This window comes from Leptodactylus fuscus, chromosome 7 (genome assembly GCF_031893055.1).
Source record: "Leptodactylus fuscus isolate aLepFus1 chromosome 7, aLepFus1.hap2, whole genome shotgun sequence".
NCBI classification, from domain to species: domain Eukaryota; kingdom Metazoa; phylum Chordata; class Amphibia; order Anura; family Leptodactylidae; genus Leptodactylus; species Leptodactylus fuscus.
Genome location: NC_134271.1, coordinates 66,377,769 through 66,397,767, shown reverse-complemented (window position 1 = coordinate 66,397,767; position 19,999 = coordinate 66,377,769). Strand labels below are relative to the sequence as shown.

Genomic DNA, 19,999 nt, shown 5'->3' with positions numbered 1-19,999 from the left:
GTAACACTATGCCCAAGAATCTTGAGTATATACCCAAAGGAACAACTCCATTCTGTATTGAAAGCAATGTGCACTGAGGTTTCTAATGGTAATTCCTCTTCATACATCTAGCCATAATGTCAGCAAGAATGGGCAAGCTGAAGAGAGGACATGGACCTCCTGCAGCGGTCACTGTGTTACCATGCCTGACGCTATCAGTATTGCTGTAAATGCTTACTAAGGGTTCGTTCAAATGAATTCCGCCTGAAGAAAGGGCAGCTCGCTTCTTTTTTTCCGCTATCATCAGTTGCCGATAGCGGGGAAAAAGAACACTAGTGGTCTCCATAGACCACCATTGTAAAGGGGCGGCTTATGATGTGGATTTCGCAGTCAAAATCCGCCCCTTTGGCCCCATGTGAACTAGCCCTAAGGAACAATAATGCTCCATGTTTGTTGGAGTTCCAAGGAAAGGGGAGAACATTTAAAAAAAAAAAAAAAATTGCAAATTTTTAACTATTCACATTTTTAGAGAATAAGATTTTTTTTCTAACCATCTTAGTTGTGACAATTTGGCCCAATAGGTTTATGATGGTTAGACAATGAATGCAGGAACTTTCTATGGTCTGGCAGTTGCCAGGTTTACTAAATTTTTAAATCCCTACAATTTATTTTTTTACTTACAATTCAAGATGAGCGAACAGCGTTCAATCGAGTACATGTTCGATTCCATACAAACACTGCGTTGAAAATGCACTTACGAATCGATTCCCCTCCCACCTTCCCTGGCGCTTTTTCTGCATCAATAACAGCGCAGGGGAGGTGGGACAGGAACTACGACAACGGAGGCATGGAAAAAGCCATTGGCTGCCGAGGACATGTGACCTCTGATTCAAACAAACAGGCGGTATCATCTCCGATTCATTTGTGCTTGCACTTAGTTAGAGAGACATCTGCTGAGGGCTAGTTAGGTTTTAGATTCTGCTAGGCAGGAATAGCAAAGAAGAAGAACAACAACAGCTCTTCGAGCTACACTAAAGGGAGAAGCTCAAACAAGCTTGTATCTGCGCCACCCAGCTTTCTGCGGTGGGGATTAAGCTAAGTAGGATACACTGAAATTGTATGCCCGTATACTCCATATACGCTTAATCCAGAGTTCAACAGTGTGTCGTGTCCCCCCGAAACTAAGGGGTATACACTGAAATTCTCAGCCCATATACACTATATATGCTTCATCCACGTTATCACAGTGTGTACCCCCCAAAAAGCAGTGGGCTATTCATTCTAATTCTCAGGCTATATACGCTTCATCCAGGTTGTCACGGTGTGTACCCCCAAAAAACCAGTGGGCTATACATTCTAATTATCAGGCTATATATGCTTCATCCAGGTCGTCTCGATGTGTACCCAGAAAAAAATCAGTGGGATATACATTCTAATTCTCAGGCTATAGACGCTTCATCCAGGTTGTCACGGTGTGTACCCGCCAAACCATCAAAACTATCTAAAAATGTGCAAGGCTACCGGTAAGGGACGTGGACTAGGCCATGGGAATGCTGCTGGGGAGCAAGGTCGCAGTGAAGCCACAACGCATTCCATGCCTACTCCTCAGGGGCAGCAAGCATTGCGCTTCTCCACAGTCCCTGGCTTGCTGGCCATATTAAGTAGGGTGCAGGGCACAAACCTAACTAGGCCCGAGCACCTGGAACATGTGTTACAATGTCTGGCGGATAATGCTTCCACCACATTATCCATCAGCCAGTCAGCCTCTACCTCAACTCCTCCTCCTACACAACATTCTGGTCAGCCTTCCTCCCAAAATGCCCAATCTTCCCAGCAGAGTAATCCCAACTTTCCCTGCTCCCAGGAGCTGTTCTCTGGTCCTTTAACTGTCTCTCTCCCTGTCCCTAGCAGCAGAACCTTCACAGCAGGAGAGTAGTTCCACACACCTGTCCGCTTCACAGCGTTTAATGACAGAGGAGGAGGATGAAGACATGGCAGATGATATGATTGTGACACAGGAGGCTACTGGGGAAGTTCAATGCGTCCCATTCTTGCAGCGCGGATGGGGCAAAAGGGAGGAGGAAGAGGAGGAAATGGAGAGTGACCCTTCCCGTGGGGGCAGCGAAGTCATGCCAAGTAATACTCTGGCACACATGGCTGACTTCATGTTGGGGTGCTTTTCAAGTGACAAGCACGTAGTGAAAATAATGGAGAGCAACCAATACTGGATGTTTGCAATCCTTGACCCCCGGTAATAAAATAACATCTCGTCTTTTATTCCGGTAGAGGGGAGGGCCAATCGCACTAATGACTGCCAAAAGAAATTGGTGCAGAACATGATAGAGATGTTTCCATCATGTGTCGTTCGTTGGCGGCAGAGAGGACAGTTCCTCCATGAGGCAAACAAGTGCCGTCCGGTCCACAGCCACAAGGGGTACACTGTCTAAGCTCTGGGACACGTTAATGGCACCCCCTCGCCAAACTCCCACCACTGAGGGGTCTAGTGTCACCAGGCAGGAAAAGTATAGGCACACGTTGCAGGAATATCTGTCCGAACATAGCCCTGTCCTCTCCGATCCCTCTGCACCCTACACGTATTGGGTGTCAAAGTTGTACCTGTGGCTTGAACTTGCCCTATACGCCATGGAGGTGCTGTCCTGTCCTGCCGCCAGTGTGATATCTGAAAGGGTTTTCAGCGCAGCCGGTGGTATCATCACGGATAAGCGCAGCCGGCTGTCAGCTGAGAGTTGCCGACCGGCTGACTTTCATCACAATGAACAGCCACTGGATTAGACCCATCTTTTTCGTGCCCACCAGTGTCAAGCACCCGAACATGAATTGTCATGTCTGCGCTCAACCTCTACAATTCCTCCTCATATTCCTCCATCTGCGTTGCACAATTCTGATCCTTCTAGGCTCAATCCACCCTGATTTCCCCAAACTCTGCTGGTTAGAGGCTCAACTCACTCCAAGGGCCAAAAATACTGCTGGTGCAAGTCTCATCTAAGTTAAAGGGCCTAAAACTCTGCAGGTAAGAGGCTGAAGTCACCTAAAGGGCCTCAATCTCTGCTGGTAACTCAGCTTATGGGTCTCTAACTTAATTTGTAACGGCTCACGTTAAGGGCCAGAAAAGTTAATTTTGGAAGGTCTTACCACATCACACACACACACATCCACAATGACAGTTAAGGGTGGGTACTGTTGGATTTCCCATTGCCTATTCCATCTGTGGTTGTCATGGGCAACGTGATTTAAAGGGGTGCTTGTTAAGGTTTCATTAGAGTAAAATTTGGGTTTCTGTCCATCCAATTGGGGAGGATAAAAGGTTTCCAGGAATTTTTCCACTTTCATAGTGGGTTTGAGTGTGGAAAGTGTGTAGTTGATGGGCTGTGATGGTGGGGTAAAACTGTGACTTTGGTGTGTTAGATGCCCCCAGACATGCTTCCCCTGCTGTCCCAGTTGCATTCCAGAGGTGTTGGCATCATTTGCTGAGGTGTGATAGTGGACTTGGTGACCCTCCTGAGTCAAACATTGGTTTTCCCCTAAATGAGTATTTTTCCCCATAGACTATAATGCAGTTCGATCGAACAGTCGAGTATTGAGCGGCTACTCAATTCGAACATTTCACTGTTCGTTCATCTTTACCTACAATTAAACATTTTTGAAAATATCAACCATATTAAAATTTGTATTGTTCATAGAAGTGTTATTGATCATGAATTAAGTGGCTCATTTTTGTTTATTATGCACACCCCAATAAAGTCTGCTATATATATATATATATATATATATATTAAAAAAAGGTAATCAGAGTTTACAGCTTAGATACACAGTGCCTAGGTCAGAATGCTTACACTGTCAGCAGATAATTCACTTTTTGTCCACCATGTTTGGGGCTCCGCGGGTTCCCATCTTTAGCACTTTTGAGAGGTTGGTCGTGCAGGCACTTTCACTAAGGTTCCGATTTTAGACATTTATTATCTTCTCCGGAGGAACAATCCTCCCCAACCCATAAGTACAGTATATGGCTCGTTGGACCGAGGCCTTGCATAAGCAGATCTCACCAGCTCAGTGGCAGATTATTTGGTCCTGTGCTGCTAAATCTTCTGCCTTTATTAACTTTCCATGAAACTCTCTGATTGTGAAGCACTGGAACTATACCCCGATTTTCCTCCACCTTCTAGAGATGCCTCTCGGATGTGGGAACATTGCTTCATATCTTGTGGAGCTGTACTTTCATCTCTTTTGGTTGGAAGTCCAGTCCATGACCACTATGCTCTTCCTCCAGTGTGTTCCTCTAATCTATCTCCTCAACCTGGCCCCAGTCATCTAGGTAAAAAGACTTCTAAATTATTTTTGTATATTTGCACTGCAGCTAAGACGCCGCTTTGGTGGCTCATGTTAAAGATGTTAGGAGTCCTCTCAGCTACCCTGAACACCACCATGGAGACCTTCCAGTCCATTTGGAGCCCATGGGACACATACTGTGTTCTCCATGGTCTCTGATCTCTCTTTCCTACCTTCCCCCTCCAGGTTTTACATTAAGGACAGCTTTATTGTATTGTCTTATTGTTGCCATTTTTCCTTTGTATTGTTTTTGATTATTTTGGGGAAAAAAAAAAAAAAAAAAGATACACAAATAGAAGTCTGTGCTAGAATCATCTATATATTATGAAACAGTTCATGGTAACAGCAAGAGCAGCGCATAAACTCTGTACTGGGGACTGATGTAAGACCTAACCTACTGTATAAGATATAATCCAAATAGTGTCAGTCCACTGTTCTGTCACTACAGCATCCATCATCACAACAGGCTTGCAGCAGCACTGAATGCACACTGTCCTGCAGGGAATGAATTTCTTTGCAAAAATATTTATGACACAATGTGTCACATTAAAATGTTGCAAGATATTGAATTTTTATAATGATCTGGACGGTTAAGCACATTGAAGGCAATTAACAAAATGAATATGAAAATCCAAGAAAGATCAAACTTCTATGCTAACAACTTGCTCAGTGGATATGACAGCTCCAAATATGCTGCCAAATTGTAAGTGACCAGACCCAGTTTACAAAACCAAGACCAGCACCAAAACCAAGAAACAACTAAAGTTGCATGGGAGTCGTCACATGTCACACACTTGAGGCTTATGGTCCACGTTTGAATTTTGTGCAAATGTCACACTGCAGCATAATGCTTGCAACATCAAAGAGATACATTGAATTTTTTTTTCACATGACTAGATGCGTGATAAAAGTCAACATGTGACTTTGCAGCTCTACCCAAACTACTGAAATATTGCTGCAGATTTCACATTTAGCAAGGTAAAAAAAGGTTAATACTACAGCAGAGGATTTCTTCTATATTTGAACTAAAAGGGTGGGTTCACACACTCCAGATTCTGATTTACTAAACCAAAGCCTTTTGCAATGCATAGAGTGAAATCTACATGTAACACATGCGTCAGAAAATTCCCATGCTCCTTGTACAAGCAATCATTCTTATTTTAAAATTGCAATGGATGACAATTCCTTAAGTTTATGGCATATTTAAAAAATATGCCATGAAATTCTGTTTGGGAGGGCATAATATTCTTTAAGGCCCCACTGGGCAGAAACGCAGCAGAAAAAAACGCTATGATTTACAGTACCAGCATAGTGTATGCAATTTGTCTAATCCTAGCCCCAAAATGAGGGAAAAAAACGTTGCGGGAAAGCTGCGTTTTTGAAAAATGCAGCATGTCAATTATAGTTGCAGAAACGCCGAGTTTTTCCCTCCATAGATTTCTATGGAGTGTGAAAACCGCAGCAGGATAAATGTGTTGCAGAAACTCTGTAAAAACACCGTGGAAAAGCATCAAAATCCGCAGACAAAAACACAATGTTTTGCTTGATGAGGCTAAGGCCCCACGGGCCGGAACCACCACGTTAAAGCGCTGCGGGAACAACCGTGGCGTGAATGCATTGCGGTTCTTCCCGCAGCGCTTTCAACAGAAAGTTCACAGAGTTTTCCAATGCAGACTGTTTCAATTATATCTATGAGAAAGCCGCCAGCATATCCATAGACATAATTGACATGCTGCTGTGTCTGCGCTGTGATATTTTCCCGCAAAATGGGCATGGGATTCGCATGAATCCCATCCACTTTGCAAGTACTGTAAAACGCCGCGATTTTTCACACAGCGTTTCAGCCGCGGCCAAATCGCAGCGTTTCCAGCCCAGGAAAGGGCAGAGGACCATAATTCCTTAGGATTTTCAACACAGCCTTTCAATTACCTTTATTGCGCCTGAGAAACTTGAGCAAAAACCCAACAGAAAACTCATATGAATTTCCGCAGCACAAAACTGAAAAACGAGATGAAAAATGCATGTACAGGTGTGTTTTTTTTCAGAAAACACAGCGTTTTTTTTGCTGTGTTTCCGCCCAGTGGGGCCTTAGTCTAAAGCTACAGCAGAAAGCTATTGTAAATATAAAAAAACTGATGACCTTCCAGAGCACCCTATAGACTGCAACCATCCAACATATAGCTATACTACAATACCCCATTCAAATAGGCCACCTATACCATGTCACGCTGCCGCCAAATGTAGAGAGAAGTCAGTTTAGCAGTAGCGGAGATACAGACCATGAAATTGTTTATTCTATATGTAGCAGGTCATGTAAGTGCAGCCAAATACACAGCTCCAGAACAAAAACATACACATTTACAGGTCTGAACGCAAGAGAGGAAACGTAAAATCTACACAGACTGATATATATAAAAAAACAAAAAAAAAACAAACAAAAAAAAAAAAATCAAGCGGTCGGTACAAAGAGCGGCAGATTCATGTCTCGTCGTCTTTTGTGGGGGTTTTTTTTGGAGGATTTTATTTTTTCGCTATAGAACAGTCAAAACTGCAGGTAAAGCCTTGTGGTTAGTTTTACGGTTTAAATTATACACTCTGAAAATACTATAGAACCAATTTAAAAGTTACACGTACAGCGACAGATGTCCGTCATATCAGAACAATTGTTTGGGAGATTCGCTGGGTTGCGGAAACCAAAAAACAAAAATAAAACAGGCAAAAAAAATAATTATTTGAAAGAAAATCCTTTTGTTGTGCAATTCTGGATAGAAATGGTTACTGGTGCGCACACTGCACTCCAGGACCATGGTGGCTACTCTCATCATCTGAACTATCGTTGTATGCCTCGCGTCTCTGTCCTCCTGCTGAGCCACGGGTGCTGTCAAATTCTTGAAGGTCTACTTCCTCTGTTTCTCCAGTAATATTGGTGGTTTCTGGTCTGGCTGGAAGCAGATCTTCAAGTTCCTGTGGATAAATGGATATTTCTATGATTTCATACTCTGAATGCGTGCAAGTGCAATATAATGGGGCCAACCAGAGCAGAGGAAGCCATAAGGGAAGGCAAAAGTACACAACAGTTCCCCACCCTTTGGTTTTCCAGCTGTTGTAAAACATTCGCCTGATGCTCAAACTGTGGCATGCTAAGATTGGTACTCGCTAGGCTGTTGCCCATTTACAATTCCTATTGCTTTGTCCAGTGATGGCAAACCTTTTAGAGACCAAGTGCCCAAACTGCAACCCAAAACCCACTAAATTATCGCAAAGTGCCAACACAGCCATTTGACCTTAATATTCTGCGGATCACAAATTCGGACAGTTACGGACCCACAAATTACAGTCATGTAAATGGAACTTTAAAGAGCTTTCAATAATACAAACAACTTTGTACTGAAAGGTAAAGGTCTCTGCATTTGGTACTTTTGAACAATTCATGCTCCCCGTTTACATTGCACAGGATCTGCTTTATAGTGAACGTGCAATGTTATTACAGCCTGTACTAATACCATGTCTACTATAAAACAGATACTGTGTGATACAAATAGTGAAGGGTCTCCCAGACAGTACAATGCACTCTACAGTGTGCCCCCACAAACATGTTGCTGAGCTTACCGTGAGTTTTTCTGGGTTGATCCAATTGTTTTCTGGAAATTGGACATCAAACTTGATGAAAAGGTCTCCTTTTTCAAAGGGATTGCGGTACTGTGGCATGCCTTCACCCCGAACGACACGAACAGAGCCTGGGCAAAGAAAACCATCTCGTTAAGCACTAAATCAAATACAAAAAGCGTAAGCAATGCTCGATCTGACCATGGAGGACACTGTTATTACCTGGCTCAATGACTTTTCCTGGTGGATATTTGACAACAATCTGGCGCGCATCAAGGTGCTTAAAAGTGAACTGGAAACCACACAAAGCCTCAACGAGACCAATCTTGTGTGTCATGTGCAGATCATTTCCATCCCTCTGAAAAGACTGCAAACAACAACATACATGATTTATCTCCAGGTTACAACAGTCAGCACAAGGATGTATAGGACAAGGAAAAAATGAAAATACAGTAAGGGAAGTAGCAGGGTAACCAGGAGACCAGAATGTTTCAGAAGTGACTTATGTGACAGCAGTAAGGCTAGGAGAACAGACCATGCATGGATAAAGGAAATAGTCAGGCAGTGAGGCTGAGGAAATATCTTACCTCATGTTCTTTCTCCTGCAGAACCAAGACAATATCCCCAGGCTCCACTCCAGGGGCCTGATCTGCTTCTCCGGCAAATGTGATTCTCTGCCCATGCTTCATGCCTTTATCTACGTGAACCTCCAGAATTTTAACTTCTTTGATAACTTTTTTGCCTTCACATTTTTTACAGCGGTCTTTTTCATTAATGACTTCCCCTAAAAACAAACCATGTACATCATATAAGAAAATCATCTACATAAAGAAAAATAGATGGCAACAAAATACCAGGGAAAATATTGGTTGCTATAGTCAAGTTTTTATGCATCTGTCCACTGCTGGATTAAAAAGTAAATGCTTACCTACCGATGAAAACCCATGCAGACTTACAATTTGAGTCATGCAACGTGTCTATTATTCTCCCCAGAATTCACAATGGATCAGTTACCTTTTGGCGCACTTTTCATATCTATTTCCCTACACAGCAGTATAAGGTGAAAAATCTCCTGTGCCACTATTGCTGTCTTTAGTAGCAGAAAGATCATTGAGCTCCCCACAGACACCAGGGCCCAGAAATGACTTCAACCCTTTTCACCTCAGGCTGCAGAAAGTTTTCTTACCTTCCCCATTACAGTCGGAACAGACGGACTGCATCTGCTGTACCATGCCGGGAGCCAGCTGTCTGATCATTATACGTACACCTCGGCCTCTGCAAGCTGAACATTTCTGAACTGCTCCTGTCTTACCACCTTGTCTGAAGCAAGAAATGATGTGTTAAAAGTATGCAGATAAAGAAGTTACTGATCCACTTTCATCTAATGTATAGACTAAAGTCAGAATGAATAGCTTGATGCTTGGCAATAAGGACATTCATTGGAACACAACCATAGTAGGAGTATGCAGTGGATAGGATATCTCATCCAGATTCTGTAGTCTTAACCTGCACTCCAAGACAACCCTCCAAGGTTGAAGGGCGTTTACTTTTAGGTGTTAAACAAGAACATCAGTGACTCAACTTTGGGGAGAAGGATGTATACATACATTAGATAGAGAGATACAATAATGGCTAGACTTTGAGGATTTGTGGTGTAATTGACCCAACTCTATTTGATGTCTTTTCAATTTTTTTTTCCTGGATACATTGGGTTAATCATTTACATACTCCATGTTTATTTCTATGGTTTAGTTTTGTTAAAGGTATTTTTTTTTATTTACAAAAAGTGAAAAATATAATTATATCCATCTACATAAACACATTCTTTTTTACCCAATTTGTAGTACCGTATATACTCGAGTATAAGCCAAGTCTTTCAGGACAGTTTTTGTGCTGAAAAAGCCCCCCTCAAGTCAAGAATAAAAAAAAAGAAAAAAAAATTATATATATATATATATATATATATATATATATATATATATATATATATATATATATATTTATATTTATATTTTTATTTATTTATTTTTTTTTTGGGGGGGGGGGGGTGTCTATGACCAGTCACAATAGTAATGTATAGAATCTCCCATCAAATAGTAAAAAAAAAGACAGCTTTAAACAAATCTAATACAAAAAAATAAATAAATTCTAAAATCCCTGCTTTCCCTACAATACATATAAAAGTAAAAGAATTACTGTGAAACACATTCACATTAGGTATCCCTGTGTCTGAAAGTGCCCGGTCTACTGAATATAGGGTATCTGCAGTGCTCCTGTTCCGTCGGGAAGGGGTTAATAGGAGCACTGCCAGCCCTCAAGCTCATGGAAGGGGCAGACAGACAACCAAAACTGCACCCAAAAATTCTGGCCATTTTAATTTTTGAAATTTTCCAGTAGTGGATTTTTGTGAAGGAGTTAAAATGTAAATAAGACCATATAAATTTGTTATCCTCGGAAATGTACTGAAGCATAGAATATAGATGACGTCATTTTGGCTGCGTAGTGAACGCCGTAAAAACTAAGCCCCTTAAGAATGTCGTATAAATGCACTTTTTCTTCAAATATTTTTTCCCAACTTCCCAGTACATTGTACAGACGAATTAATGCTAGCATCATGAAGAAAAATTTGTCCCACAAACATTAAGACGTCATATGGCTCTGAGACGGAAAAATAAAAAAAGTTATGAGGTTTGGAAGAAAATCGAAAAACGTCCGCGGCGGGAAGGGATTAAACAGCACAGTTGGCACGCAGATGTCATCCATGTGCTTTTCCTGTGCTTCCGCAGCCCATTCATTCAATGAATAGGAGCAGCACAAGCATGGCTGCAAAACTGGACTGGTATAGAACCTGTCCTGATTTTTGCAGCCCAGACTATCGTCCCAAACACTGTTCCGTGTAATACATGGTCATGTGTGGGCCAATATAAATGAATGGGTCAGTATGCTATCCAGGAAAAACTCTGATAATACACTGACCTTGCACAAGGTCTGCTAGTGGCCTTACACTAAGGATTGTGCTACGACTGCATCCATGTAGGACTCTCTGTTAGGTTATAACACTCAACAGATTCACGGTTTGAAACAAAAATAAATAAAAAATTGTACTACTGGTGTGTTCAGCTCACAAATGATGGTTCATATTGGATACATTGGAGGAAAAAAAAAACAAGCAACAGTAAGTAGTATTAATTTTGTACAAGTTTTTGTCTCTAGTTGTAGATACAGATGTTCCCATTGGCTAACAGCAAGCAAAACTCTTAAAAATGGTCTACTTACAACAATCTTTTCTACATGCAACACTGCTATAAGAAAAAGCTGAATCGTGGAGTAGATTGGAAGAAGAAACTCACCCATTGCAGGAACTACACAGCACATTCTTGCTTAGCTGAAGTTTTGTTGTCTTTCCATTGTATAAGTCTTCTAATGAAACTCTACAAGGAAGAAGAGCACAGAGCAGTTATATAAGAGGAAGGGGCTTCACTTGGCTAGCCATAGCATGTAAATACAGAGTGAAACTCACTTTAAAGGGTGCATCATGTCCTCTCCTCTCCGTCTACCATTGCGACTTCGGCTTTGTCCACCCATAAACCCAAACAGGCCACCACCGAAAATGTGTGAAAATATGTCATCCATGCCACTGCCTCCACTCCCTTCTCGCAGGCCTTGTTCTCCATAACGGTCATACAACTCCCTCTTCTCTGGGTTAGACAGGACTTCATAGGCAAAGCTTATTTCCTTGAACTGTAAATCAAAGCAACAGCATGAGGTCAAGATTCATCACCCAAAACTAGGACAAAAGTCATTTACACATTTTTGTGAGACTTTCAGGGTGAAACATAAATTAGGCGTTCCTTAATGTTCTCACCAAATATCACTGCTACACTTTGGCTGATGGTATGTCTTTCTGGAATTTACTCATATGTGAATTTATAGCAATACTTAATGTGTACATTTGTATACATACAGTTGACATTTTTGTCTTATTTAATACAGGATTACAGCAATGAAATTATTTTTCAGCACTGTCTAAGTGTAGATAGCAAATGTAACTGCATGTAGTGTAGTAACATTTCACTTTCACTCTTTTTAATATTATTTACACTCACCGGCCACTTTATTAGGTACACCTGTCCAACTGCTCGTTAACACTTAATTTCTAATCAGCCAATCACATGGCGGCAACTCAGTGCATTTAGGCATGTAGACATGGTCAAGACAATCTCCTGCAGTTCAAACCGAGCATCAGTATGGGGAAGAAAGGTGATTTGAGTGCCTTTGAACGTGGCATGGTTGTTGGTGCCAGAAGGGCTGGTCGGAGTATTTCAGAAACTGCTGATCTACTGGGATTTTCACGCACAACCATCTCTAGGGTTTACAGAGAATGGTCCGAAAAAGAAAAAACATCCAGTGAGCGGCAGTTATGTGGGCGGAAATGCGTTGTTGATGCCAGAGGTCAGAGGAGAATGGCCAGACTGGTTCGAGCTGATAGAAAGGCAACAGTGACTCAAATAGCCACCGGTTACAACCAAGGTAGCCAGAAGAGCATCTCTGAACGCACAGTACGTCGAACTTTGAGGCAGATGGGCTACAGCAGCAGAAGACCACACCGGGTGCCACTCCTTTCAGCTAAGAACAGGAAACTGAGGCTACAATTTGCACAAGCTCATCGAAATTGGACAATTGAAGATTGGAAAAACGTTGCCTGGTCTGATGAGCCTCGATTTCTGCTGCGACATTCGGATGGTAGGGTCAGAATTTGGCGTCAACAACATGAAAGCATGGATCCATCCTGCCTTGTATCAACGGTTCAGGCTGGTGGTGGTGGTGTCATGGTGTGGGGAATATTTTCTTGGCACTCTTTGGGCCCCTTGGTACCAATTGAGCATCGTTGCAACGCCAAAGCCTACCTGAGTATTGTTGCTGACCATGTCCAACCCTTTATGACCACAATGTACCCAACATCTGATGGCTACTTTCAGCAGGATAATGCGCCATGTCATAAAGCTGGAATCATCTCAGACTGGTTTCTTGAACATGACAATGAGTTCACTGTACTCCAATGGCCTCCACAGTCACCAGATCTCAATCCAATAGAGCATCTTTGGGATGTGGTGGAACGGGAGATTCGCATCATGGATGTGCAGCCGACAAATCTGCGGCAACTGTGTGATGCCATCATGTCAATATGGACCAAAATCTCTGAGGAATGCTTCCAGCACCTTGTTGAATCTATGCCACGAAGAATTGAGGCAGTTCTGAAGGCAAAAGGGGGTCCAACCCGTTACTAGCATGGTGTACCTAATAAAGTTGCCGGTGAGTGTATTAGCAGATGTGAAATTTTATTGTTTCTTTATTAGAATTGTAAGATTCTGTATATCCACTCATTTGTACAGTGTTGAACTATGTTGTTGTAGGTTTGCAAAAGCTATTTTTAGCCTGTAGTGATGAGAAGACATGTATTCTTGAAGGGGATGTCCACTTGGTATTACTAAGCTGGCAAACATTCATAAAAGCACAGTGCAATAAGAACCACTGTCTCAACCAATGCTAAAGAGACCACAGCACCTGTGCAAACACCACAGTCCCTTCAAGCAAATAATTGGTAGGAATGGCAAGATCATCATTGACTGTAAAAGCCGGATAACCACTTTAAAGGGGTATTCCCAACTCGCCTGTTCACCATCTTGCAGGCTGTGTGCTCTGTTCACTTCCTGGTTTTCTCAGTAAATTGGTGGGCGAGGTTTCACTTGCTGTCTCACAGACCAAGACAGCTCTGCTAGCTCTCTTCATAGCAGTACATGTTTGCAGTCAGTAATGAAGGATGGTTGTAAATAAATTAGCACAGTATCACTGGAAAGTGCACAATATGAAGCTGATGCAGCAGAGCTGGATTTGATAGGTGATGAGGATCCCAAACTTACATGCTACAGGACCAAGTGTCAGCTTGCAATAAACTCAGTTTTAGGTCTGTGCTTACATATACAGGTAACAGACTCCCTGTCTCAGCCCTTATCAGCAAAATTCAATTAGCAAACTGGGAGATAAACAGCTCAGAAATCCAAGCTGCTCCCGAGCACTCAGCTCCCTCTCCCCTATCTGAGAACAGGGAACTATGTCACTTGTCCTGGGTGGAGAGATAAGATCATCCCCAGGTCCCGTGGTTATGAAAACGCAGTGTAAACAATGAAATGAATAATCTCAGATAATAGCCAAACAAAGCAGTTTTGCTTAAGCAATGTATTTAGGAAAAGTCTTAAATCCACATAAGCTAGCAGTATAGGTAGGATCCTTGAGATGGGAAAACCCCTTTAAGTGCATGGCTCATTACAAGAAGTGAAAACTCTAAAGATACTGAACTGGTGGTGCTTGGGAAAAGAATGAAGACGGGTGAACATTTTTTATACATGCACCAAAGCTGCGGCCTGCTTATGTTGAGAAACAGTGATATCCCCACTGATCTCTTATGAGATCAGCAGCGGACTATACAGTACATGATGCTTTTGTTACAGAGAGCACAATAGATGCCCTCTGAGCAACCGACAAGTATACGCTGCTTATCGTGATTCAGGAAACCTCTCCGATAGATACCAATGGACCCCAGTGCAGTTACCTTGTCTCCAGCATTTGGGTTCTTGTCTGGGTGATATTCCTTGGCCAACTTGCGGTATGCCTGTTTATGAGGAAGATTAGAGAAATATGGGTTACTGTACAATATATACAGAGCTACAATGATCTATTGAAATAATTTACTCCCATGTGGAGATATTCTGGGTAAACACCTGATACTTTGATGACATACACAGGCATGGCACCTTAAAGGGGTATTCCCATGAGCATCCTTATTTATATTTGTAGATACTTAAAAGTTAAATATTTATACAAATAAGTAATTACAAATTCTGCAAAGTTGTCAAGATTTGCTCTAACTACCTTAGTGGTGACTGTCTATTGCAGGGGTCCTCAAACTTTTAAAACAGTGGGCTGGAGGCAGTGCAGGTCGCACAGACATCGGGAGCAGTGCCCTCCAATAGGTAAAGTGAAGTGCGCTCCATGGCCTGGCCCGAGCTCCCCAGGAGCTTCATTATAAATGCACGCCTGCCGGCATTGTCGGCGGGGCTAGACAGAAGTGCTTGGCGGGCCGCATGTGGCCCTCGGGCCGCAGTTTGAGGACCCCTGGTCTATTGTCTTGATCAGTTGTCAATGGATATAACAATGCAGAAACTTTCTATGATCTGGGACCCAGCCATGATTTTCTTATTGTATCTGGGTTATCAGGTATAGAGACTACATGTATCAGAAGATATCCTGGCCACAATAAGAAAATCATAGCGGTCTTCCTGACCTTAGAAAGGTCCTACATTCATGGTCGTATCCACTGGAAACCGATCAAGACAACAACTTGTCACAAAAAAAATTTATAGAGAAAATCTTTCAAATTCTGCAAAATGTTTAATTGCTAATATTTGCAAAAGTATTTAACTTTTAATTATCTACAAATGTAACAATGGTTATGTTCAAGGGAATATCCCTTTAACTTAGCAATGGATGTCCTGAGTAACTCCACCAGCAAAACAGTGAATACAACTCTGCAGTATAACACATTATGTAACTCAAGATCTGCACAGGATAAGTAATATAATGCAAAGTAAGTACAGAGCGATTTCACCAGCAGAATAGTGAGAAGATGATATAATACAGGATCAGTAAGAGATAATATGTATGTGCACAGTGGCTCCACCTGCAGAATAGTGAGCGCAGCTCTGGAATGTAACATGGAATATACAGTAATGTATATAAGGTGAGTTGTATATTTATACAGGTTATGTCTGCATGCAAAATGCTGGCAATGGTCAGGCTCATATGAATATAGTGAATACTAAAATTCAACTCCCTATCTTCCAGATTCCCTAATGGATGTCTAGGACTACACTGTGACTTAGGGGTAGCTTCTTATCACAGAGCCAAAGACTTCTGTGTTGCCCACTGTCTCCTTCACCGATGTAAGTGGATGGAGCTTTATCGCAACCCTGAGGGTGTTGCGACTGTAATTTCTAATTGCATAAGCATTGCCCGCTGCTGGATTACTTTGTGACTAAAATTGCAACATGACTCCATTCACATATCGGTCTGTGATCTGATGAATGAAAAGCTGGTTGAAAGCTAGAAGACCCTCAGAACTTGTAGTAAGTGTTTGCCGCTGGTGCCCCCACAAGTAAAAGGATTTGCTTGGCATGCCAGTTGTTTCTCACTTGAGATTGGAGCAGGATCTACCACAAGACAGACACAAAAATTTCTTCTAAGGGTACTCAACTGTACCTTTTTTTTTTTCACAAGGGGGTACTTGGTTTGAAAAGTTTAAGAAACACTACTCTAGAGTAACTGCCTGGTCCAAATATGAATAGGTCAGTGTGTGGGTGACACATTCAGTTTTTTATCAGCTTGTGGTACAGGCAGAACCTGTTATAATAAAACTCTAGCTCTAACTACCACAGGTTACACTACATAATCGTAGGGCCTCTAGCACTGGGCAAAAATACCTCCCAGATCACCTGATGGATTATTTGCATTACAGAATGGCTGGGAAGCATTTGTCAAGCTCATTGGACCATAATCCACACTTTGCTGCTCAGTGCTCACCATTACATGGGAATTATATAATTGTGGTTATAACTGGCAGCTCATCTTATTGATGCACTAACTGAAAAGGGTTTTCCAGGCAAAATAAGGATAGGTCAGGTGTGTGGGGCCAAACACCCAGCACTCCTCCCTGTCCATCACAGGATTCCAGCAGCTGATACACAGAATGAAGCAGAAAGATAGGTTTGTTCACAGCAGTGGCTATTACAGATTACCGTACTGCAAATCAGATCCCATACAATTGATTGGGAATTAAGCTGCAGTAACCTGGTGCGGTCACTATACAGAGAGGTCTCCTTCCTGCTCAATGTAGGAGTGCCAGGCATCTGATCTGATATCCTTAGGTAAGGTGCTGTTGGCATTAGTTACACTGCAATTTACAGTCAATGCTCCTGATGGCACGCCTAGCGATATCCTAGACCTACCATAGCATCACCTGAAGGGGACAACATGGAGCTTGGCTGCAGACTTATGCTAGGTTCACATCTGCGTCTGGTATCCGTCCGCTTGTAAACCATTTTAAGACAAAAACGGTTTGGTACAAATATGATTCCAAACTGTTACACAACGGATACCCGAATCCATTTGTAACGCATTTTCCATAGACCTCAATGTTTATTTAAAGAAATTATTTAAAAAATGGGTTGCAGTCTGTCCGGAATCATTTTTTTTTTTGTACTACAAGTCCGACTTTCTCCGTTCAAAAGTGCGGATACTAGATGGAAATGGCACAAATACGCAACAGCGGATGGTTTTTACAACCCATAGAAATCAATGGTTTTTAAAATGAACCCTCTGAAATCAGTTTTTGAGGATTTTGAGACTGTTTCAAAAACTGATTTAGAGCAGAGAGGCAAACGCAGATGTGAACACAGCCTTAGCAATGTCATACAGCCGATTCCAGTGTACTTGCTGTGTGACTCAAAAGTCCTACATGTACAATATGATAATGAATATAAATATCATCACAATGTTCCCACATACAACAAACAGGTTTCATCAGATGCCTGAAGATGACCAATCCTCACAAGTCATCATAGTTTGTTCATTCAGCCATAGTCCTTCACATTTATCATCTTTTGTCTTACTTGTGTATAACATGTTAAAATATAAATATTTTTGCACTGTGCCAATGTTATTTGGAGCCATTGTTCTATGGTTAGTTGTCAACTATTTGGAATAAATTATTCCAATATTATAAGCACAAAATGCAATATTGAAGAGAATAAGGACAGTCACTGTGAAGCCCAGACACAAAATGTTAATGCCAAAGGCACAAGTGGAGTATAATTAGGATACGACAGATGCAACTAAATCCCCTGCAGAGCTCGCAGCCAACACTGACATCATGGGTTTTCCTTCCTGCTGTGACATCATTGTCTTATTCCCAGGTGAGTGATGAGAAAGTTACAGCATCCAGCGTCAGAAACAAGGAACAATATTTTTATCATGCTTCTAAGAACGCCACCATTGTCACTTAAACAGTTTACCTTTGTAAACTTTAATGAAGAAAAACTTTTTTTTTTAATGTTTGGATCTTGCTAAACATCCACCAAGTTATGGTGGGTCAAAAGTGTAGCAGCTGATGCCAGTACTGTCCATTCCAGTGAAGGGGAGCAACTGGCTCCATAAGCGCTAGCAAAGTCATCAGACTGTAAGGCCCAGTTCACACCTGCGCATGGGCTTCCATTTGGGGAATCCGCCCCCACGAACGGAAACCCAATCCGCAAAAATAAAAAAGTGGTAACCTTAATAAACTATAATGGGGTCCGTGTGGTTCCTGCACTTAAAAGATGGAGAGAAAAGTGCTGCTTGCAGGACTTTTCTCTCTGCATTTTTCATGAGGGGAACGGAATGACCGACGCAGATGTGAACCAGGCCTAAGGCATTATCTCCAATAAGTCACCTGTTTCGGGAACTTATTTACACAGTACAGTTCCTCATTATACACCAAGCCCTAGGCGGGGGGCTGCCCAATATTAAGCACTCCTGCTCTATGAATTAAGGAAGGAGGTTGCTATATCCATCGATCTGATAGATCAGGGGTAGGCATCTTCGGCACCCCAGTTGTTGTAAAACTACAACTCCCAGCATGAATACTTGTTTTGCTGTTCTTGGACCTCCCATGAAAGTGAGCGAAGTATGTTGGGAGTTGTAGTTTCACAGCAGCTGGAGTGGTGAAGCTTGCTGCCCCCTGTGATAGACTAATCACCTTATCACTGCAACACTCCACAAATATAACCAACTCTGGTTTGGAATGGGGTAGGGGCTATATAGTAGCTATATGGCCCCCTAATGGAACAGTTTGCATCTCATAAGATAGGATCTGCAATTCTGGACAAGATCTAGTAACATAATACAACATGGTATAGAGGAAGCAGTAAAAGAGAATATCTGTTGACAAGTGGATCCAGTTAGAGCCAGGGGGCCTGTAAAGGAGATGATGAGGTTTTGGGGGGGTTAAAGAGCAAAGGTCAGACACAAGAGATTCACTTGCGCAGAAATTAACATAAACCGCCTGTGTGAACACTGATAACTTGGTGCACTATGTGGGGCAAGGAGACACTTCGAGATTGGTTTCCATTTGGGGTACAATTTAGTGACATTAGGTCAAATTTGATAGGTCATATTAGTTTAGTGTAATACTACAAAGATATGCGAAGCCCTCATGAATTAAAGGGTGTCAGTTCAGATTTGGGGTACAGTAGACGCCATGTTTGGGGAATAAATGTGCCTTAGGATGCAATGTAAGGGCGGTAAAGATTTAGAGGTACACTCAGAGATATGGAAACCTGAATGTGCTTAGTGGGTACAGTCTGAGACAATATGTAGGGAGGTTTTAAGGAACAGTAATAAGTTCCATTGAAGACCTGGGGTTGATGAAGTTCTCACAGAGTTGGGGGTGCGGGAGCAGAGTATGGAGGGGACGAGCAGGGAGCTCAGACGCCGGTACAATATGGCCGTATGTGTGCATTACCCGGGGCACAGGCCAGAAGCAGCTGAGTAATAGTATCAGCCTAAACAACAGAGGAGGAGCTGCGGCCTGTGGATGACCTCCGCCATCGTCCATCCCCTCCGCCGGCTTATATACCCTCGCCACAACTCCGGCTGCTTCCTACAGGCCTATACCGATACCCCCGCGCCACCCCCCCTTGTTTCACCCCGGGGCCGGTATTTAGGCCTCGTCTTCCTAGGCGACCCCTCACTCACCTTCTTCAGTTCATTTTCGCTGGCGCCGGGCTGAACCCCGAGCAGGTCATACAGCTTAGTGTCGGCGACGTTAGACATGGCCAGGTATCTGGGGAAGCTGCTGCGGGGACGGGTGAAGACAGACCAGGGGAACGAGGGCAGAAAGAGGCCGGAAACGAGGAACACGACGTCACGACACCACGTGAGGCGTTGACGTCACTCAAGCACCGCCCACCCCTTG

At 42.5% G+C, this 19,999-nt stretch overlaps 1 protein-coding gene across 2 annotated transcripts; it reads right to left on the bottom strand.

Annotated features, from left to right (window-relative positions):
* Nucleotides 1–4,627: 4,627 nt before the first annotated feature.
* On the bottom strand, nt 4,628–19,957 carry DNAJA2 (DnaJ heat shock protein family (Hsp40) member A2). Of its 2 annotated transcripts, XR_012717240.1 has the most exons (10): nt 19,780–19,957; nt 14,543–14,602; nt 11,453–11,673; nt 11,283–11,363; nt 9,119–9,252; nt 8,520–8,716; nt 8,155–8,299; nt 7,936–8,063; nt 6,759–7,290; nt 4,628–6,728 (listed from the first exon to the last, which is right to left on the bottom strand). XR_012717240.1 is itself a non-coding variant. In XM_075282061.1 (9 exons), the coding sequence occupies exons 1-9, from the start codon at nt 19,855–19,857 to the stop codon at nt 7,102–7,104; spliced, it is 1,233 nt and encodes a 410-aa protein (XP_075138162.1). In that variant the 5' UTR covers nt 19,858–19,957; the 3' UTR covers nt 4,628–7,101. The 2 variants fall into 2 exon arrangements, 1 of the variants encoding a protein (XP_075138162.1); XM_075282061.1 differs by having other exon boundaries at nt 4,628–7,290.
* Nucleotides 19,958–19,999: the final 42 nt, after the last annotated feature.

Bases quoted from the DNA above. Each gene is read 5' to 3' on its own strand.
- DNAJA2 (XM_075282061.1), bottom strand. From the start codon at position 19,857: ATGTCTAACGTCGCCGACACTAAGCTGTATGACCTGCTCGGGGTTCAG. The intron at 8,717-9,118 runs GTAAGAAAACTT...GTTTGTTTTTAG, and splicing joins TTCCGACTGTAATGGGGAAG to GGGAAGTCATTAATGAAAAA. The intron at 8,300-8,519 runs GTAAGATATTTC...TGTTGTTTGCAG, and splicing joins TGCAGGAGAAAGAACATGAG to TCTTTTCAGAGGGATGGAAA.